The sequence below is a fragment of the Nematolebias whitei genome, chromosome 3 (genome assembly GCF_014905685.2).
Source record: "Nematolebias whitei isolate Nwh7 chromosome 3, NemWhi1, whole genome shotgun sequence".
Taxonomy (NCBI): Eukaryota; Metazoa; Chordata; class Actinopteri; order Cyprinodontiformes; family Rivulidae; genus Nematolebias; species Nematolebias whitei.
This window is the reverse complement of record NC_056500.1, coordinates 21359589-21381517: the sequence shown is the minus strand read 5'-3', so window position 1 is coordinate 21381517 and position 21929 is coordinate 21359589. Positions and strand designations below refer to the sequence as shown.

Here is a 21929-nt window from a genome sequence, read left to right as displayed (position 1 = left end):
TACTCAAATAATAATGTAGTGAAGAGTGCTGTGTATTCTTGTGTTAGAAAGTACAAAAGCAAGAGGACGTGAAGTCTATTTTACAGCTTTAAAAATAAGTATTTAAACCAATCTACAAACATGGCACAGTAAAATGTTTAACTATGATCCAAAGATTTCAATAAATATTCAGTGCTAACAAAAGCACTATGTTGGATATGCAAATATCAACACATGACATTAAAACTTACAAGACAAAAATAAAAAATAAACAGCACAACTCATACATTAACAAAATTAGGATCATAAATAGTGTGAAATAAAAAGAAGAAACGCTGCACAGACTCAACTCGGTGTCAGGAGAGCAGCACCTCACACGATGACTGTCTGGAGTGAACGCGTTTCTGATCTCTGCAGGACGGGACACCCTGCTCCCCCCTGCAGGATCTGTCCTGCTGTCCATTCGTCTGTGAGGGACATGGGCAGACAGGTGGGGACAGTGCACAGGGCAAAGGAGACCTCTCCCATGTGGCTCTGTAGGCAGACGGGCTGGTAAAGCAATCAAACACCTCCTGCAGGTCACGCTCTCCCTATACGTCTAGGGGAGAAAGAAGTTGATCCTCTGTGGTATGGACTTGCATCCTTGAGCTGAGAACAGTCTCTCCTCTTTGGGGATGTACAACATTGCCTTAGCCACCTCATCCAGTGTTGCTTCATCGGTCTCTAGACCTCGTGCAATGTAGGCATCTTGTGCACAGAGCTTAACATGACGGTACTCCAGAGGCAAAAACGGTACAAAGAAGTCAATCAGGTGACCAGACATTAACTCACTCTGAGCAAACCCACCTGAAAGAGACGAAAGATGAAGAAACAACCAAACATGATTAAAGTTTCAGTCATACGTTTATAGACACAAGAGAGATCGGAAGCAAACAAATCAACATTTGGTCACTTTAACTTAAATCCATCTTTGCTGTTTACCTTGAGACTCAATAGTTTCAGCTCGAAGCCGATGCTCCAGATCTTCCATACCGATATCCTCTCGATTCTGACCGGAGTGCCAGAAGTCCAGCGCTACATCGTTGATTGCTGCACCACCAATATTACTGTAGTGATAACAAACAGGGTTTCCTTTTCTTAATTAAACATCTGGACTTTGCCAGAAAAGGTTATATATACACAGAATTGGTGGAATAGTTTGGTATCCTGTAGGAATATTGCCACATTTGATCAACCTGAGCTAAATCAGCTTCCACACAACATGTTCCTTCTCAACACGGTTCTTGTGGTTTAAATTAAATATTATTTCCTTGGTAAAAAACATTACATTTTAAACAGGTAAAGATATTTTTTCTGAACATTTCTTGACTTCTAGACTTAAAAAAATGCAATTGGTGATTCCTACACATCAAATAAAATGATTATAAGTCTGTTTCATCTTAAATCAGTACCTCTGAAACAGCACGTCCCAAATGACCGCCTACAAGCTTTTATCTTACAGGAAATAGGAGCAGAAGTATAGATCATAACTTTTAATGACAGGAATTTTTTTTAGACAATTTTGACAGAAAACAAATTTCAAGGAAGAAAAAAAAAAATTCCTGTTAGAAGCAAAAAAAAAAAAAACAACCATAAAAATCGCGTCTGTTTCCACGCTTGTATTTTGAAAGATATTTGCAACAGAATTTTTTAACACATTTATAAATTGTTTACACAAAAATGATGCCTTAGACTAATTAAAAAATATATTTTGTAAGTGATCTATTAAAAACATTAGGTTTATCTATGCATACCATTGAAATATTTTTCATATTTTTCAAAGTTAATTAACAAAAATAAATTAAACTATTTATTTGAAAATGCCATTCCAATAACTATTCTGATTATCTGAGATGCTGATATGCATTACTCATTATGGTACGTGTTGATACGTGTACATCACTTAAAAACCTGTTTTACAAAACTTTTTTTTCTAGAAAAGTCAAACATGAATTACAGAACATGTAAACTCAAACAAAGATAGCAAAATGGTGAGACCCACCCTTTACTACTGAGGAGATAATGTATCTGGAAGTGGAAAAATACTAAATACCATATTTTTTGCTGTATAAGTTGCGTTTGTTTGCATAAATTGCATGCCCTGCGACTTCTAGGCCGAAGCGACGTATTTATGGATTTTTTTCACACATTTATAAACCAATTTTTGGCTGAGATATGACCGATTTCATTCATTCTGACCCTGAAAATATTGAACACTACTAATTTCAGCCACTAGATGGCAGTCGAGTAGTAAAGCATGCCGTTGTATCATGTCGTAGGTAAAAGTGGCTATTAATGACACAACTGGCTTGCTATAGACTGCCATCATCATCTGCCTGGAGCAACCGAATCACCTTCATCTTGCTGCGCCGCCCTGACGAAATGCAGCTGATTTGACTATCAAAGTGCATTTATTAAGCAAAAGTTCAACTGAGACACACCTTTATTTACTATAATTTCGAGCAAACAAATAGTTGTTTTAAGTGTTAATCTTGTTAGAGTCCTCCTGTGCACAATCCTGCAGCCGCCATTTGGCAGCCCATCTATTTTTGGCACAACACCGGCCCGTATTTCCGGGTTGTCAGCGGTGACACGTAACAAATGTGACGTGTCAGCGGTGACGCATAATTGATGCGACGTATACGGCGAAGCGGCACAATTATGGATTTTTCCACTTTATTAGACATATTTGGACTGATGCAACTTATAGGACGGTGCGACATGTACGGTGGAAAATACGGTAATGGTGAGTTTGTAATCCAGCTTCAGTGGACAAAATGTTCCTGAATGTTTGACCAACCTGAGGAAGAGGAAGATGGCTCTGCGGTAGCTGACTCCATCCACGTTGTCGTAGTGATCCATGAAGGGTTTGATGGCGTCAATAAGACCTGGATGGAGCTTCTCAGCCTCGTCGAAGATGAACAGCGTCTGCGGGCAGCGCAGCACCGTGTCTCGGATGGCGTCTCTCAGCTGGCCCTGCATATTGAGAAGAACAGCAAGCTCACAGTGAAAAAGTAAAAATATAATAAAAATATTGCTACATCTGCAATAGCAAATGGTAAAAATGTTCCATGGTTTATTTAAAATTGTGTGGTTTACACACAAACGTATTTCACCAACACAGCCCGTTTAAACTACTGAATAAAGAAATGAGCTGTTCATTCTTTTAATTTAGTTATGAAAGGATGAAATACATTTTCCAATAAAGAAAAGTGACAAAAAATAAAATACTCCATTTGCAGACTGCAGTCTGGGGACAGTGTGCATAAAGGTTTTCCTGTAACGCACCCTAAAATTAGTACGACTCTGTGTAAAGTTACTATGTCAACACCATTGTGAAAGCTCACACAGTGATTGTGTAAAAGTGATGGAACCACAGTCACCTGTGGCCTAGTGGGACGGATACAAAGTTCCAAAAATCCCTCTCTATACATCAGAGTGTGTGCCGTAGCCTCAATATTTGATTTACAGCAACAACTACCTGATTATTGATCGTTACCGTTCCTGTGCCGAGTTACAACATGCAGACTAAACTCACGATGGATCATATTCCAGGTGCAAGTTCACCAGGTTCGTGCCAGGTGGACCCTGCGTGCCTCACCTTGTACGTGTCCACTAGTCTGGCGTGTGGGAAGTGGAACGGGGCGATGAACAAGCGCACGCACTCACTCTTCACCCCGTCCCGATACAGGTTATCAGCGATGATCCGGGCCACAAAGTTCTTGCCAGTTCCAGACCAGCCATGGAAGGAGAGTGTCAGAGGCTTGTTGGGCTCTGGGTTGACGATGAAACCCTGAATGGCTTTAAGAACCACAGACTGGGCCAGGTGCTGCCCGTGGAGCTTGGTTTGTAGGTCCTTCTCCAAACCTGAACAATGAGAACACAATACACTTGAGCTCTGCCTAGGGACTTATAAATAGAAACATGGAAGAATATGAAACATGATAGACATTTTGAAGACAAAAACTCATGACCTCAAATCTTACCTTGATCAACTTCCAATAAATATTTTAAGCTTTATGTAAACAATTTCCAACTTTGTCACAGGGACGGTGAGTATTTCATGATCTAAATGAGCAGCAACTGAATAACATCGGACCTTTTAAAAAGCCAACAGGTCCTTTTTAGACTCAAAGCTTCTTTCTCAGAGAGCCGTCTCAGTTTTAGTTTCGTTAGGTGTGGTTCATCTAACTGCTTCCTAGATTTGAAATGAGGACCACCTGCATCATGAAGGACCCCACTCACCCAGCACACACACTTTTTGCCCTGCTCCCCTCAGGAAGGAGGTTAAGGAGCATTAAGTGTAGAACCACTAGACTGAGGAACAGCTTCTACCCTGAGGCTGTTAGACTCATGAATCTCTAACTAGAATAATCACTGTGAAAAACCATATCCTGTTGCTGCTGATCTGTTTCAATGTTGATGTGTTCATGCGTGCACATCTGCTCACAGACTCATGTTCATGTTTGTGCTGATGTTCAATGTTTTTATGTTATGAGTGCTTAGTGTATATTTAGTTGATGTTTTTCTTAGTTCATATTTTAGATGTTATCTTTGTTTTTCTTTTACATTTTATTGTTGGATGTAACTGGGACCCTGTGTACATAATTTCGCTCCACCACATGTACCACATGAGGTGCGAATGACAATAAAGAAACTCTGACTCTGACAGATGTTTTTATAGTTTACATTGTTGCCATTTTTAGATGTAACTGGGACCTTGAGTACACAGTTTCATTCCACCTCATGTACCACATGTGATGCACAGCTGCAGAAAGAAACGCTTTGCAGAGAGTGGTGAAGGCTGCACAGAAGTCAGTTGGAGTCAGGCTCCCCACCATCACAGACATCTACACCTCCAGATGCAGGAAGAGGGCCACCTGCATCATGAAGGACCCCACTCACCCAGCACACACACTTTTTGCCCCGCTCTCCTCAGGAAGGAGGTTGAGGAGCATTAAGTGTAGAACCATTAAACTGAGGAACAGCTTCTACCCTGAGGCTGTTAGACTCATGAATCTCTAACCAGAATAATCAGTGAAAAAAAATTCACTAATACCACTTGATTGTTGATATGTGCTGCTGATTATCCATGCTGCTGATTTATTTCACGCAGTGTTCGTACTCATCTGCTAACATATTTCTTAGTTCATATAATCTTATTACTGTTTATCTTTTACATTTTATAACTTTTGATGGCTGTAACTGGGACCCTGTGTGGGACCCACATGTGGTGGAACGACAAATAAAGAAACTTCGACTTTGATCATGAATAGTCACCTTGAAATATCTTTTTCAATGAGTTCAGCATCGAAATTGATCATTTAAAATGTGAAAAATCTTTTTTGTTTGTTTTCTTGAAAGTACCAAAATGTTCCCCAGAACTTTTCAAAAGCATTTTGAAACAACAAAAACTACCAATTATGATCCTCATTTTTTGATCAATTTGAAGGCTAACCTGCAACTTCAAATAATTTTAATGTCGCCTGTCTAAATGTCATTCTCCTTCAGTACATGCAATTTATACTGGCAATAAAATATGACTTATTTGAATTAATTTATTGCTCCTGATGTGAACGGTGTTAAATCAAATATACACAAAGTTGCTCATTCTGAGTGTTTTTAATGACAGGATGAAATATGTTGGCTGCGTTCCGGGACAGTGAGGTGAAAACAGATACCTGTGATGTTGTTGGTTATCCTGCAGTCTCCAGACTCGCAGCACTGACCCAGACGACAGTACCACTGATGGAGCAGGCTGACGTAGTCCTGAGGAAAACCTGCCCACAGGTCCCCGACAGGAACTGAACCCAAACAAATTTAAGTCAGCGACACAATCCATTTATGTAGGACACAGGAGGAATCTATGGAAGCGAAGTGCTAAATGATCAGCTGTGACGGTCATTACATGGTTTCTCTCCGTCTCACCTTGCTGCGAGGCATCGTCCTGGTGGGGCTGACACTCCCCCTCCCAGATGTTGCAGTAGAAGTAATTAAAATAGTAGGTGGAGGCGTTGCTAATGCTGCCGAGGTGGAGGAAGTCGGCCTCCGCTGCGGACAGGGCGCAGAGCAGCGGCAGCAGACACCGCGCCAACATGGAGGGAGCGGCGGGAGGACGGTCCGCGGCGGGCCGGGGGTCCAGGAGGAGACGGCTCGACCCTTCACGGTTCTTCTCCCCCCATTAAATAACCTGCTCATTACTGACTAGCCCGGAGTATGTGTGTGGGAGGGAGGCGCTCGCTCCACCCTCGTGATCCCAGCATCACCCGCTGCAACTAGCTCCGCCCGTCCGGAGGAGGGCGGCAACACCAGTTCGAATCGTTGCAGTCTGATGTATGGAGGGTCGGATGGGACAAAAATGAATAGCGTACATCATGAAATGTCCAAATATTTTATTTCATGCACCATGAAATGTCCCTATAATTAAATGTATTTAATCAAAACATCATGAAATATACAAATAGAAAATGTCCCTTTAAATGAATCTTTTAAATAATGGCACAATAAGTGCCATTTAAAAATATTCATGTTTTTACTTCATTTTGTCACATTCCACAGTGATCCATCCATTTATCTTCTGCTTGTTCCAAAGTCGGGTGGCGGAGGGTGACTTCAGGCTCATTTGACTTTAAATACTGTACTCAACAATGCTTCCATTCATTAAGTATACTGTTCCCATTTTAATTATGAATAGGCATGATAGTGCTTGCAATGCTAGATTTGTGCCTACTCCCAGTTTGTTGAAAGCCATGTTCATATGAATCTGCGCTGCAGTTTTCCTTCTTCAGGGGTTACCAGTGGACTGTGTGCTCAATCCTGACAATCACAGAGCTACATGCAGTGAAGGCTGTACAGAAGTCAACCCCCCACCATCAGACATGTACACCTCCAGATGTGAGCCACTTGCATCATGAAGTTTACCCCTTTCTCAAGGGCAGTGTGGGGCAAACAAGTAGAAACGGGTGCAGCTTTTCACCTCTCCTACCCACAGATGTTGACCCAGTTTACAGACCTTTCATATGCCCTTCTCAAAACATCTGCTACCACTTCCAATTGCATTTACACTGTAGAAATACCTAAACTAATTTTACTTTGTCAACTGCCCTCTTCTGGAATCATTCAAGTTGTAGCATGAAAAATATCAACTTGTTTTACACTGGATGGATGCACCAACAACCTGGACCAAAACCTGAAAACTCAGGATCACAGCACTGACTGCAGTCATCATTATTAGGCCAGTTAACACTCATCCCAGGCCCTCCCAAGACAATAACACAAGTAAAATCACTTTAAAAACAACTTTATTACACTCAAGACAAAGCACACGTTATGACTCAAACAAAATAAATAATTTCACAACTTTTTAAATCAACCCCAGATTCAGATGATGTGGCACGTCGTCAGTACAAATCTTCAATCTGTAAGAAAGTACATTTCATAGTTAGAATATAAAACTTAAAATTTTACTCAAATCATCTTCAACAAACCACTTGACCTCAGACAAAAAATGGAACGGTAAAATAATATAATCAGGGCTCATTTGGCAGAATCTTTTCATCACTGGCAGAATGGTCAGTTTCAGAGGACATCTTTATGTCCAAGCGACTAATTATCAGATATCAAAAACACTTACCAGTTAAATGCACCTCCCTGGAGGAAATAAAATTAAATTAAGAGATTAGTTACAAGACAACGATCAGCTTTTAACATTTTAATTCACTGGGCTGCTCAGCAACACATTTGTCCACAACATAGTTCAGGTCAGACATTTGTTACAAACATCACTGAACCCACATTGTGCATCAAAACTGCTGAAAGTCTTCCTTACCAGAGTTCTTAGCTTTCTACTTCAAACTGCGGTCCAGTGTGATGTTGGGCCTGAGGAGACAGGAGCATTAGTCAAACTCCAACATTACACAATGAGATCACTACATCTACACTGACCACATCAGCTAGAGCTAATAAAAACACTTCATGATTTACAATCAGCCTTTATAATTAGTCATCACACAGGCCAAAGCTTGCAGATCAGCCAGGGTCTATTAAAGCAGCAATTATGATCCCTGCTGACAGATTCAGCCCCTTTCCACCCAGGTGAGGTCGTTTAGGGTTGAAAAATCTTCAATAAACCCAACTCTTCTAAGTCACCTGGATTCAAAAGGCGCCAGGGATGTAAAATTTAAAGACTCACCGCATCAGTTTGACATCTTCTGCACCACCGGTGGACTCGATCCCACAGGCTCTGCAACATTAAAACGGTAACTTGAGTACATTTAGACATGCAGTACAGTTAATGGTTCTAAAAACAAAAAGCTCAGATCAGATTTTACAAAAATCCTCAACTAGATCAGAGACCTGATTCAGATTCATCACACCTGAATAAACTTAAATTTCAGACAGGATTTAATGAAACGCTTACCTTCATATCTGAAGAATCTCAAGGTGTGCGTCTATGGAGGAGAGATTCATTTAAAATAGTTTTCTTAGCTTTAAACCCTGAGCTATGGTTAGATGACACATCAGTTACGAGTCTTCGTCAGTCATCTGTTGAACTATGAAATCATCATTGTATCAACCTTGACTTTAAAGTGAGGCCTTCTGGCATTAAGCTCACCTCCATGAGTTTCGGCGCAGATTCAGCAGACGGACTAGATCATTCGCCAAGACGGTTGGTGCCATCTACTAGAAACTCCAACAAGTTCATGGCAGATTTCCAAGCTGACCCAAGCCCTATATATGATTTTGGCTATTTAGGCTGCTGGACGTTCCCATCTGAAACATAAATAAACTGAATGAATAAGAGAACAAACTTCAGATAGTGACCATACAATAGAAAAGGTTGATGCATCAGTTAGGAGCGAAAGACAATAGTTTCTTCGTCATGGTTATCTGTTGAACTATGAAATCATCATTGTATCAACCTCGACTTTAAAGTGAGGTCTTCTGGCATTAAGCTCACCTCCATTTAGTCTGCTGGATGTTCCATCTGAAACATAAATAAACCGAATGAATAAGAGGAACTTCAGATATTGTGATCATACAATAGAAAAAGTTGACACATCAGTTAGGAGCGAAAGACATAGTTTCTTCGTCACGGTTATCTGTTGAACTATGAAATCATCACTGCGTCACCAGTTCAAGTTAACAATGAGCAGGCACACCAACGTACCTTCAGCCGATTCAACATTGAAGACCAGGAGGGGAAAGCATCACAACAACCTGTAGGACAAACGCAGGTAGATATGACTAAAAAGTATAGCTTTAAATATAGTTGCATGTCAGACTGAACTGCATCAGAAAAAAAAGTCATCTATCACTCTTTTTCAGAGAGATTCCCATTGTTTAATAAACAAAATCATCATTGACAGCGTCAAAACATTAATAGGAAACTTTTTGGTCAATTACCTGCTTGGAGGTAAGAGTTACTTCAGTCAGGATTCAACCTGCAGGAAGGAGAACATAAAAATACAGTAATCAGCGATTGTCCAGATTTGCCTGAGAAGGCAACAAAGTCATACGTGTGCCTCAGATAACTCATAAGGTGGTTGAAGCATCATCATCCATCTTGTCAAGAGTAGCAAATATTTGTCATCAATGTAGCACAGAGTGTTAAGAGGAATCTCATTCACAGAAACCAATGTTCTTCAAAAAATTTAATTCTGATCAAAAATTACTTTAAGAGTCATCTCAAACGATATTGGTCATTATAATTGCAAAACTAAAAAGCATATAAAAAGGTATACAGAGACATCCACTTCATGGCAGAATTACCTTCATTTTGCAGTTCTTTCATGCATTTTTTCTTCATTCTTGCATTTTCTTTATTTTTTAAAACCTGCATAAACAGATTTATTAGTACAGATTTCACCTAAATTTAAAAAAAAGGTGCATTTATTAAACAGAAGTCTCATATCAGTGATTCCTCAGAAATCTCTTCTGTCCACTACTCTTACACATGATTTTAATCATTGACTTGCAGCCAGGACAATCTTAAGTCAAGAAGCAAACATACCTGTAAATGTTAAGGTTTATGCTCATTGTTCAAGCAGATTGTTTCCTATCATTGGTAACAGCATGATGAACCTAAAAAGAAGACATTTTGAACGCCAAGCCCTACAAAATCTGATACTGCATTATTACACAATCATGCACTTCAGTTCTGCCTTGAGATATAAATTTAGCAGCAAACTGTTCATAAAACTCACCACGTGAAGGGCCTTTCCATCTCGAACCACAACTCTGTAAAAATAATAAATGTGTTAAAACATAACTAGCAACAGGATGCGTGCAACTAAATAAAGCGGCCTGCAGTTTTTTAAGGAGCCATCCCTGGAGTCAGCGTGTTGGATTGTCATCATTTTTAATCAGATGTCCCTACCAACACTTAGCTCATCATTTAGCCAAGGGACTAAAATATACTGAAGCGATTTTAGTAACCAAGAGTCAGTCTCAGCTAGAGGGCGAAGTTAGCAACAAGCGCTAAATCAGCACGTGGCTGAGGCCTAGATGCTAATTTTGATAAAAATGATTCTCAATTTAATGCTACAACAAAATCATATACTGTAGTACAGACATATAAGATAAACTTAAAATTCTGACTAAAATAATTTAAACAAAAATATATAAATAGCGAATTTTAACAGCAACTCACCTACGAGAAAGAGCCGGAGAAAATGAGAGAACGAGTCAGAGCGCGCAGGGTTTTTATAAAAGGTCTCGCAAAGCTTTATGGGTAAAAACATTAGAAAAAGTAGCGACTCCTGCTGGCCGAAAGCGATACAGACTCACCACATGTTCGATAAAAAAACGATGTTACACCAGCAAACCACATTTTTGCAGCAGAGTGAGTTGAGCAGAGAACCATCTTAAAAAAAAAAAAAGACCAAACCTTGGGAATTACCTCATGGAGATTTAATATTATGCATCAATAAACAGGAGAACTGTATACAATCAATGGTTATGATGAAAGGAAAAATAAAAATACCTTTGCTTTGATTGCTCTCCATTAGGCAATAGGGAGCGATACTGAAATGAATGGCAAGGCCTCCTTTGTAAAAGGTCATACAAAAGACAAAACGGAAAAAAAATATCTGGCTTTACATTTGGTTATATTTGATTTGGACCATTTCAAAAGCACTTTTGCTTGTGTCTATAGGAAAGATAAAGTAAAGAGTTAAAACTAATTTGAGATTTTCAACGCATATAATTGCTGGATTTGGATACATTATAAGCAGTATCTTTATAAATCCCTTCATAAGTTTAAATAACTCCAAAGATCTCCATTAATCAAGTAATTAGCATTAAAGGGCAACAATCAAATCTTAAGTAAAAATTATTAAAAATAATAGTTTTGAGCTGAATAGCATTGGCTGGTTAACATGAATGTATTTCTTGTAGCCTTGTGTAACCTTTTACAACCTTTGTAATATTTTATTACAAAAAAACACAATGAACTGACAAAACTGTAGCAGACCTCTGAAAACACAGCAGGGTTTCAAAAAGATGACTCTGGCTGCTTGTGAGTAGACGTCACATCCATTCATCGACATAAGAAACAAGAATGCAATGTGCAAAGTTAAAAAAAAAAAAAAAAAACTTTGGAGACTATTTTAACCACAGACACTCATCATGGACCAGTTGTGCAGAAAAACAAAAACACAAACAATCATTTTGTTCATAAATGCATTCAGATTTTGTGGAAAGCTTATGATCGGACTGCTCAAGAAAATCCATTTAATCTTTCATTTACACGTTTATTTTGGCATAACGGACACTGAAACTTTAAACTGATTTGCATATATTGTTTAAATATCCCTCATCCCTCCTGATCTGTGTGTTTAGATGCCATGGCTCATGTAGGGTTTTGCTTCTGAGAAACACTTAAGACACAAACCGATGTGAATGGCCACAAAGGTAGCAAAGTTTCCTCTGAAATGAAAAAAATAAATAACAACAAAAGGCTAAATGGAATGATCCTTACAGATGTAAAAACATCAATTCATATCCCCAATTATTTTACACTATTGCCAGAAAGAAAGCTTTGAAAATAAAACTAAAATGAATATATACTTCAATCGTATGTATATCTATATATAAACATCAGTTGCAGGTGAGCAGAGAAGTTGTCTCTCGTTCACGTTCATCTGCTCCACTGTTGTAAGGCTGTCAGACTGTGGGAGGGGGCAGCAGCTTTCTTTACTGTCACCAGATTCCCTGAGATGTCGAGCTTTACTTCATTTGTACACCGTCATCTACGAACACCTTGCCCCCTGAAACAAATGCATACAAAAACAAGAGCTGCTCCAGATAATCTTGTGTATCTGTTGAAGGGTGCGGTTGTGGAGCTGATGGATGAAGCTGGGAGACGTCTCACTTCTGCGCTGCAGTCTCATGTTGGCAGGTGGTCGGTATCAGAGGCCAGCGGAGGTGAAATCGCCCAAACAAACAGAAAAGGTTTACTAATATTCAGGTTACATCGTTGACGCTTTCATTCATTTTTTTTTTTACAGTCAAATGCAAAGCAGTGTACATGTTCAATCATTCCAAGGCTTGGATAAGAAGTGGTTTTTGCCATAGAGTTCTTATAAAGACTCTAGTCTGTGCGCAGTTCTTTTTGCTCGTTTGTGTTCATCAGCGTGCCGGGGGTATCCTCACTGCCTCTGAGAGGCTAATCTCTTTAATAGCGGCTCATCGTAGATCCAGCACTCCCCATCTTCATGGAAAAGCTGCAGAAAAATACAACAAGCAGTCAGTTTAACATTAGAACTAAACCTTACAGGATAAACGTATAGGCCTGTCACAATAAACAATAAATCAATTCATCACATGATGAATGAAAATTATCAACCTCATTTTCATTTATTGGCTTTATCGTTTCTTTGCGTTTCTCCCTTTCTACTGAAGACACTGGATGACAAAAGGCTCAACACCGGTGCTCTTCACTGACCACTCCCTTTCTCTTTTCTCATTAAAATCCATTTTAATCGTCCAAAATCGTGTATTTGGATCATTAAAAGCAGCTAAGATGAGAAGCTAAGCTACGAGCTAAGCTAACAAGCCGACCTCGAGAAAAAAAAAACTCTGTCTTGTCGAAGCTCCAAAATTCACGGTTGGAACCGGTGCCTTTGTCTAAAAAGTTTTTCTCTGCAAAAAGCTGAGAACTTGTTTATAGTGGTTTTTTTTTATTTTTTTTTATTAAAAGCTTTGTGTGCTATGCTAAAGATCATGATGCATGCTCAATGTTATGCTATGCTATAGCTAGCTATGCTAAAGAGCTCAAACCACACCGAGCGTCCGCCATTTTGCGAACCAAAAAACAGGAATGAGAGACAGCCCATGTCACGTCAAGGGGCCTCCCTCCCATTTTTCTTAAAGAGATACGCTGCTCGCTCCCTCACTATCCATCCTTTGGGTCAAACCATTTTATACTGCCATCCAGTGGTCAAAAAACGTACTACACAAAAAATTAATAATTTCTTTTTAAATTTGACAATTACTAATTATTGTCAAATTTCAAACAATATTATTGTTTATCGCAAACATTTCTGAGACAATTAATCACCCAGCAAAATTTGTTATTGTGACAGGCCTATAAACGTATTGTACATTTGTTGTATTCACTTACAACACTCAAAGAAATATTCTTGTGTAAAACGTGTTGATGTTTAGGTTTTTAGCAACGATTGTTCTTTATGACAGCTTAGCAAAAGCAGAAAAGTTCACCCTGGTCTCCCACTGCTGCTCCTGCTCCTTTCTCTCTCTGGCTTCGGCTCGTTGTTTCTCCTCCAAATGATGTTTGGCTTCTGTTGCTGCGTTGATGTCTTTAAGCTTCAGGTTCAGCGTCACGTCCCTCCATAGTCTAGTGTAATAAGAGTCAGATCAGGTTTACTTTTGATTATAGGCTAAAGACGTGATGAAAGCTCGTTAATGAACGGATTCTCCTCTCACCTTCTGGATTCATACTCCAGCTGGTCCTCCAGCTTCCTCACTTTTTTCTTAATGATGCCCATTTTCTTAGTGTCTATAAACAATGTGTTTTCCTAGAATCACAATATGTATTAAAGATTAAAGATAAAAAAAGTTTAAAAAAAATTTGCAAAAATGTATTCTTGTGGCGATCCAGAAAACACTTTCTCAAATTACATGCAAATGAAAATGTGGGTTTCTGTGCGAGGTAAATTTCTGCAATAAAACACAAGAAGACAATTTTAAATAAAGGACTCACTCCAGTTGCCCACTTGGCGAACATCACTCCATTCCATTCTCCTTCAACGGAGCAGAAAGATTTCTTGTCATTCGGTGCACTGCAAGAAAAACCAGGAAACCCGTGAAATATTTTCCTTAAAAAGTTGAGTCTACGAGTGAATGTGTGTGAATGTTTATGAAGCATTCACACTACTGTGATCCGTTTTTCTTCCGTACGCAAACTTGTGTTCCTTCTGTTTTATTCTGTTAATTTAAGCTTGTTCTACCTTTTCAGCTACCTTTTTAGCACTTTTTTAGCTAATTTCAGCTGTTTTCAGATGCATTCAAAATTTTTGTGGTAATTTCTGCTACTTTCAGCCAAATTAACTTATTTAAGCTAATTTCAGCTTGTAATGCTCGTTTCAGCTTTTTCTACTAGCCTTTTCTGCTATTTCAGCTACTATTTAGCTGTTTTATGCTAATTTTAGCATTTTCAGGTAATTACACTTTTTTTTTTTTTTTTTTTAGCTCATTTCAGCTTTTTTTGCTTCCTTCTGGTAATTTAAGCTTCAGTAGCCTTTTTGAAAAGTACCCTTTTCAGATTTTTTTGTTGTTGCTAATTTCAGCTTTTTTATGTTTTTTTTTTAGCAAATTACCAAATTCTTTGCTAATTTCTGCTTTTTTAAACCTAATTCAGTAAATATGTGTTCTTTCTGCTTTCTTCTGCTAAAGTATGCTTGTTCTTCCATTTCAGCATGTTTTTTTTTTAGCTAATTGCAGCTCTTTCTCAGCAAGATTTTCAGCAATAAGCATTCACACTGCATTTTCACAGGAAATACAATTCATCTAGCTACGTTTGAGTCTGCACTGAACTTACAAAATCTCAGCTGTGATTCTGTGCTTCTTCCCGCCATAGAAGGGTTTGGTGTGGAAAATGATGTTAGCGCTGTAGCCTGACTTGGAGCAGGAGATGTTGCACTCTCCACCCAGCTCCACCCACGGCACCGTCAGGATGGACCTGCAGGGAACAGGCTCAGGTCAGACAGGAGAGTGGTCTTCTCCAGTCAGTGACAAGACAAGAACACTTCAGGACATACCTGCCATATCCATTAGGGAAGGTGAGAATGTAATGCTCATCATGCTCCAAACAGGAAACACAACCTGGATGAAGATCAAAGGATTTTTATTACAGCCTCCAAAATGCAGAAAAAAGAATAAATTGTTTGAAAAAGTGTCTGTTTTACCTTGACCGATGTTGTGAACGCCTATAGACATTCCAAGAAACTTTGACTTAGTCCAGATGTGAGCATTGAACTGGATCTTCTTATTCAAACATTCGGCATAGAATGCAGAGACTGCAAATATAATAATAATAATAATAATTTTAAAAAAAGTAAACAAGCTGTCTTGTGGCTGACGATTGTTTTCTATTCAAACATTTTGGCAGCGAATGCTATAAAGAAGAATATTTGGTACTCACTGGGCGGGTGGTGAGAGACCTGCTCTGCCACAAAACTCACATTGCTGGCTGAAGACCAGGGAACCGGCCCGTCTGACGCCATCTCCTAGAATCCAACACAGCAGACAACATGAAGGAGTGAAGAGTAAAACACAGAATAGCACTTCAGAGCTAGTGGTTACTGCTACCAGGTTATGATCACCAAATATTACAAATGGTTCTTTTAGTCTGAACTTTGGTGACAGTTTCTTTTTTAAATGTGCTATATAAATAAATCTGACTTGAACAGTTTATTTAAGTAATTTTAAGTTTTTATTTTGACTTCCTTTTTTCAGCTGCTCTCTTCTTCAGGGGTCACTGCAGACAACTAACTCGCTCGAAGACTTGGCAATTGTTTTTACGTCGGATGTTCTTCCTGACGTAACCACAGACCACCGAGCTACCACAGCCCTCTGTGTGGAGCAGAGAGCTGCCATCTAGGGTGCCCAGCGGAGGGGAGTCGAACCAATGACCTTCCGATGACAGGCTAGCCTTCTCAAACCTCTGCGCCACCACTCCCCTGCCAAGCTTTTATTTTGACTGATTTACATAAATGCTTTCATATGCAACTGTCCCCCCATCATCAAATTTATCCAGATATAGCAGAAAAAAACCTAAAACTAATTTGATTTTTTTAACAACAAAAAAAAAATTACTAATGCCACTTTAACTAGTGATATGTGACTTATCCGTGCTGCTGATTATCCATGCTGCTGATCTCATGCTGCCTCATTCATACCCATCTGCTCACCCCAGACTCATGTTCAGGCTGCTGTTACGCCGTATTGTTTTACATTACTAGTGTTTAGCGTATATCTTAGATCCTTATTTACAGTTTCTTTTTATACTTTATATTTTGACATTTTTGGGTGTAAACCCTGTGTACATAATTTCGTTCCACCTCATGTACCACATGTGATGTGAACGACAATAAACCTACTTGAACTTGAAAATGAGTTTCTAAGTAATAATAAAAGGTCCGACACTGGCCAGATGACAACAGCAGAACTTTGCCTCACCGTCTGAGGAGAAGGATCGTCCGTCTCGTTGGGACAATCCCAGTGGCAGAAGAAGACTTCGCCAAGAATCGGATTGTAAGGTTTCTTGGCCACCGAGCCTTTCCTCCCAGCGTGGAAAGCCGATAGGTACCACTTCACCACCTGAACCATGCGATCTCTGGGCTCCGGCTGGTCAGCGATACTAAAAAATGTATTTAACAGGGTTTAACGACAGCATAAAGTCTAATCACAGCTCATTTAGAGGAGGCTGTATATTGTTAAAATTCACGCACCTTACAAATAAATCAGGATGTGCAAAGAAGTCTGCGTACATCTCTAACAAAGATCTCCTCTCTAAAATGAAGGTAGGCAGGACCACCTAACAGGTCAAAGAAAAAAAAGCTTTCAGCTTCAAACATTAAACAGGGACCACTATTAGGACAGATCAGACTGGAGCCGCACACTGGTGGGGGAATAAAAAGAAAAGGTGCTTACTTTTGTGAGGTCCATCCCCAAACGAACTTGAGAGAGCAGATGCATGATGACGCTTTTGTGCTCTTCTACAGACTCCCCCTCACCATCATCATCACGGTCGTCATGGCTATCAAACTGATCTAAGAAAAACATCACAAGTCTCATATGACCAATGAATCACACTTTGAAACAGAAACATTTTATACGAGCAACAAAAACATGGAGGTGTCTGATATTTTCCTTGTACCTTTAGGAATTTCTAACTATGAATAAATTAATGCTCATAGGGATGAATCATATTTTTTAACATTCGAACATGTAAAGGACTTATGCTGTTAATGGTTCTATAGATGGACTTTCAACTTTTTATACAATCAGGTAAATTCAAAGAAAAGCAGATGCTGCACTTTATAACAAGACTAATCAAATATTTCAGATTTATTGTACTGTCGTATTTTTTGCTGTATAAGTCACAGCTTTTTGCATAAATTACCATGCCCTGTGACTTATACAGCAAAGTTACTTAATGTATTTTCCCATACTTTTAACCCAATTTTTGGTTGAGATCTGACGATTTCATTCATTCTGACATGGAAAATATTGAACACTACAATTTTCAGTCCACTAGAGGACCCTCGACTAATTTGGCAAGCCAAGTGTCTCATTAATAGGTAAAAGAGGCTATTAATGAGACACTTTGCTTGCCATACAAGCCACCTTCGTCTCTCTCCAGAACTTCTGGAGCAAAAATCAAATCAGCTGCATTTCGCCGCACCGCCCAGGTGAAATGCAGCTGCTTTGACCATTAAAGTGCATTTATTAAGGAAAGGTTCAACTGAGACACACTTTTACTATAATGTCGAGCAAACAAACAATTGTTTTTAGGTGGTTATCTTGGTAAATTTTGAAGAAATGCACAGTGAGTCATCTCTCTGCGTGCTCCCGCAGCTGCGAATCGGCTTTTGAAATGCAGCTGACAGATCAGAGAGCAAGCTTAACACTTTTTTTAAGCACACATTTACTCTCGAACGCTGACCAACGCTTACCTTAACTTTTGACGGAACACAGCGCTTTTCGCATGCGTCCGAATACGGCAACACTACGGCATGCCGGCTGTAGTTAGCTTGTAATTTCGCTATTTAGTTCTCAAAGAAAACAGACTTTAACAACATTTACGCAGTTTTCAACTCAAAAAACGTTAACGGTTAAATCTGACAACTCTGATTTTACATCAGACAGCATTACTGAGGTTAGCTGGTAAAAGACAGATCTCCATCATAGGCTAAACGTTTATCGTTTCTACCGTGTACTGTTTATATCACGCATTCCTAATTTCGAGCAAACAAACAATTGTTTTTAAGTGTTAATCTTGTTAAATTCTTGTTAAAGTCCTCCCGTGCACGCTCCTGCAGCCGCCATTTGGCAGCCAAGCCATTTTTGGCACAACACCAGCGAAGCGACTTATCTATGTATTTTTTCCACTTTATTAGACATTCTTGAACTGATGCGACTTATACGGCGGTGCGACGTGTACGGCAGCAAGTACGGTAATCGTGTTGCGCATCTTAAGCTTTCTTCAAATATTTGTCCTTTAGACTTGAATATCTTTTAAAAATCTTTGTACCTGCATCTGTGGTGCCGTTGGACATGGATGAGTTGATGGACTCGGTGGTGTTGGGCCGTTTCAGCGCCGTTTCTTCATTAGCGACGGGTGAGGCAGTGGGAGGCCCTGAGGTTCTAGGGGTCAAGACAGGGGAGACAGAAAAGTTAAAGTGGAAGCTGGAGGCGATTAGATAGAAGTACACAGGCAATTTTTGAAGCAAGCTGCTTATGCAGCAGGATTTTTATGCCCTCTAAGCTGTTTCCCCACCTAAGATGAGAAACTCTAATGATGGCTGCTGTCAAGCTACAGAACAACAGCTCTACAGCAGCTGCGCTAACGAAGCAGGTGAGGTGACAGTACACTCACTCTATGCAGTGTTTGGGCGAAGTGTTGCTCTGGTAAAACTCATCAGCATCGTAAAACTCATCCTCGCTGGAAGAGTAAGAGAAATCTGGCACAGAGTGGGGGGGCAGAGGGATGTGAGCCGGAGAGGCGACGCCGCTGCTGGAACCCGACGGGCCGCTCCCTGACAGTACAAAAAACAACAACCACACGAATCAGACCATGTTGAGGTTCTCTTCCATTCAGTTTGATGAAAAAAAAAAAAAAACTTTAACCAGTTTCTAAATGATAAATCCAGTATGATGGACAAGCTGTGCATATAAACGTTCAGCCGTCTTTAAAGCAGGGACTGCTTCCTCTGCAGAGCAGAATGACTCCACACTCAAGCATGCAGCTAGCCTCCTTAATGCACCGCGCAGCATTAATCCTGCTGCCTCAGCACAGAAAACAAACAGGGAGCAACCTCTGCTTTCTGTACTTGGCTTGATTTGACTTGTTTACTGAAACAGACGTGCAATATCAAACTCTACTTTTCTCAGAAGTTTAGTTCTTATTGCATTCACTTCTTTTTGCATCTAATGATGCATCCTAAAAACTACCCACCATAATCTCAGTTTAAGACAAACTGCTGTTTTGTTCTTGCAGAATGAATAAAATTGTGTGGCTTTGTAGCTCGTTTTTCATGCACAACAAGATCTTTGGCTTTGAGACAAAATGCAGCAAAACAGAAAAAAAATTCAAAAGTTTAGTCTTTTATAAAAACTGCACTTCAAACGCACAACTTGTAAAGAAAATCAGTCAAACCACAACAAAGAATATTCTGGTACTAGTTAAACATCAAAAATCATCAGTGACACAATGACAAATACGAACATGTTCTGAAGTCTTAAATAAAAATGTCCTCCATGAAGACATTGTCCCATCTAACTGGTAAAATACTACATAAACGAGTTATCGTTACACGTGTTTAACTTTCAGGTTTTAGGTGGGACAGACCTCATTTTAAATTGTTTCAGCCCAACTCAAATGAATGATTTAATTTAGGCTATTTTTTGGTCATAAAACACTGACATTCAGGTTTTGGAATACTCTAAAAATAATAAAGTCTCTGAAAGTTATGTTATCAAAAGCTTTTGTCATAATAGTGAATCTAAATGTGTCATGGCTGCTGACAGATGAGAAGGTTTCATTTTATTTACTGAAACTTCAGGTCACTTTATCTTCTACTTCTGTTTTCTAATCAAGAAAATCTGGGAAAATATAAACGTCTCACTTGTGGCCATGCTGTAGTATTATTTTTATTCCTCATTTCTTTTTATAATAAATTTCCACAAAAGACAAATTACTTGTTTAATTCTTGTGTCTGCCATCATTTTAAAAAATCCACCACAGGAGCCAGAGTCTGTGTGGTAGAGACGTGGGGCTGGATGCCCCACATACACACCTCACACAAAATAATAAACTTACAACTAAATTTATTAGAAAGATGAATATCTGAAAGTAAGAACTTATCAACATAATTCCACTCATAAACAAAAATGATCTGATGCCATTTTAGTTTTTATCAGGCAAATGACCAAATAGTTTATATGAACATAAACTAAAAGGAAGGGGGGCTGTGCTGGTTCAGCTTCAACTTCCTCATTTTGTTCCAATGTCTAGTTTATGTTGATGTGACATTTATACCAACACTATTGCATGTTTCCTGCTCAATGACAGATGTGGATAATGAGAAAATACCACTACACAGCAGGAATGGGAGACAGCGAGGAAGTGAATATTCAGAGCAATCTGCTGGCTTCCTTAAATAGATAACTTTTACTAATTGGCTTTTATAAAGTATGTGAATGTTTCTGTTCTGTGCCCTGAGATGACTTCTGTTGCGACTTGCTCTATATAAATAAACTAAATTGAATTGAACTGCACCCAGAAGATGTGTCGTCCACTAAAAACAGAACATACATGTGAAAAAAATATTTATTTATCTGCTTCCTGGTACTTTGCAACGTTTATGTACACTAGTCTCTCGCTACTTCATGGTACGACTGTTGCGGACTCGCTCTTTCTCAGTGTTTTAAAGTAAGATTGTACATGAGAAAAAAAAAAGATTGTACATGACATGCGATTGTCAACTTTAATATTACTCACGTAATTGGGACAGTATGGGATACAGTAAAAGGTGAATGGAAAAAAAAAACTTCGGGCAGGCACCGCCATTTTGTAGTTTTCTCTCAATAAACCTATACTGAATCGCCACTCAAAAGGACTACATGTCCCAGAATCCAACATTGCTTCCAGCCATTGCTTTCTGCTGAAATGGAGGGAATGTTTTGATCCGATCCAAAAAAGTTTGGTCCTTATTCATAGTGACTTCGGCGCTCAGTGGATGTAAAGAGCCGTACGGAACTGACCAGGAATTGGACCAGAACTGGACTTCCAGCCCCATCGGTCAATCTGAGTGCTGCTTGCTGGCCCAGGGAGTCTTTCGAGCAGGGAGGTGTTGTTTGGAGGTCCGGTGTTGTCTGAAGAGCTCACCGGGACTTTTTAAAATGTAGATTTGGACTCGATCTGGACCAATGTGTGGTTTTGTTTGCAGCACGTAGCTACTGTGCAGTACATATAGGTATGTTTTTTAAAATGACATAGGTTTAAGAGTTTAGAACATTGTGGGCTTTGTCGCTGCAGGGTAGGTCTGCCAAACCGGAACAGAGCCGAACTGGAACAGAGCTGATGTTCTGCAGAACTGGTGAGTAAAATTTTACAGTACTGTACAGTTCATATACGTATGTTGCTAAAATTAGGTTTAAGAGTT

General features: G+C 39.4%; 2 protein-coding genes, 2 long non-coding RNA genes and 7 other non-coding genes across 15 annotated transcripts in view; all 11 read right to left on the bottom strand.

Moving 5' to 3' along the window:
- Positions 1–396: 396 nt before the first annotated feature.
- Positions 397–6115, bottom strand: tor3a (torsin family 3, member A). Its single transcript, XM_037674662.1, has 6 exons — positions 5947–6115; positions 5700–5822; positions 3620–3885; positions 2819–2994; positions 961–1085; positions 397–825 (listed from the first exon to the last, which is right to left on the bottom strand). The coding sequence occupies exons 1-6, from the start codon at positions 6113–6115 to the stop codon at positions 578–580; spliced, it is 1107 nt and encodes a 368-aa protein (XP_037530590.1). The 3' UTR covers positions 397–577.
- Positions 6116–7308: 1193 nt separating this feature from the next.
- LOC119407834 lies at positions 7309–9466 on the bottom strand. The gene is made up of 9 exons (XR_005186696.1): positions 9424–9466; positions 9188–9237; positions 8978–9004; positions 8633–8790; positions 8438–8468; positions 8210–8260; positions 7847–7896; positions 7652–7668; positions 7309–7436 (listed from the first exon to the last, which is right to left on the bottom strand). It is a non-coding gene; the product is annotated as an uncharacterized LOC119407834 (long non-coding RNA).
- Positions 7511–7584, bottom strand: LOC119408232. Its single transcript, XR_005186726.1, has one exon. It is a non-coding gene; the product is annotated as a small nucleolar RNA SNORD47 (small nucleolar RNA).
- LOC119408238 lies at positions 7743–7808 on the bottom strand. Its single transcript, XR_005186731.1, has one exon. It is a non-coding gene; the product is annotated as a small nucleolar RNA SNORD78 (small nucleolar RNA).
- LOC119408234 lies at positions 8858–8938 on the bottom strand. Its single transcript, XR_005186728.1, has one exon. It is a non-coding gene; the product is annotated as a small nucleolar RNA snR60/Z15/Z230/Z193/J17 (small nucleolar RNA).
- On the bottom strand, positions 9071–9150 carry LOC119408236. Its single transcript, XR_005186729.1, has one exon. It is a non-coding gene; the product is annotated as a small nucleolar RNA snR60/Z15/Z230/Z193/J17 (small nucleolar RNA).
- Positions 9305–9388, bottom strand: LOC119408230. The gene has a single exon (XR_005186724.1). It is a non-coding gene; the product is annotated as a small nucleolar RNA SNORD79 (small nucleolar RNA).
- Positions 9467–9820: 354 nt separating the features above from the next.
- LOC119407833 lies at positions 9821–10699 on the bottom strand. The gene is made up of 4 exons (XR_005186695.1): positions 10670–10699; positions 10224–10257; positions 10031–10101; positions 9821–9853 (listed from the first exon to the last, which is right to left on the bottom strand). It is a non-coding gene; the product is annotated as an uncharacterized LOC119407833 (long non-coding RNA).
- On the bottom strand, positions 9922–9992 carry LOC119408239. The gene has a single exon (XR_005186732.1). It is a non-coding gene; the product is annotated as a small nucleolar RNA SNORD75 (small nucleolar RNA).
- LOC119408233 lies at positions 10345–10426 on the bottom strand. The gene has a single exon (XR_005186727.1). It is a non-coding gene; the product is annotated as a small nucleolar RNA SNORD74 (small nucleolar RNA).
- Positions 10700–11737: 1038 nt separating the features above from the next.
- Positions 11738–21929, bottom strand: part of osbpl9 (oxysterol binding protein-like 9) — a 38977-nt gene continuing 28785 nt past the window's right edge. For all 5 annotated transcript variants that reach the window (XM_037698095.1, XM_037698096.1, XM_037698092.1 and 2 more), the window contains 13 exons: positions 19142–19301; positions 18797–18909; positions 17194–17312; positions 16992–17077; positions 16720–16900; positions 15683–15767; positions 15447–15557; positions 15300–15363; positions 15080–15220; positions 14243–14321; positions 13966–14057; positions 13741–13876; positions 11738–12743 (listed from right to left, as the gene is read on the bottom strand). In XM_037698095.1, the coding sequence (XP_037554023.1) occupies positions 12669–12743; positions 13741–13876; positions 13966–14057; positions 14243–14321; positions 15080–15220; positions 15300–15363; positions 15447–15557; positions 15683–15767; positions 16720–16900; positions 16992–17077; positions 17194–17312; positions 18797–18909; positions 19142–19301 (1442 nt within the window). In that variant the 3' untranslated portion in view covers positions 11738–12668. The remainder of the gene's footprint in view (positions 12744–13740; positions 13877–13965; positions 14058–14242; positions 14322–15079; positions 15221–15299; positions 15364–15446; positions 15558–15682; positions 15768–16719; positions 16901–16991; positions 17078–17193; positions 17313–18796; positions 18910–19141; positions 19302–21929) is intronic.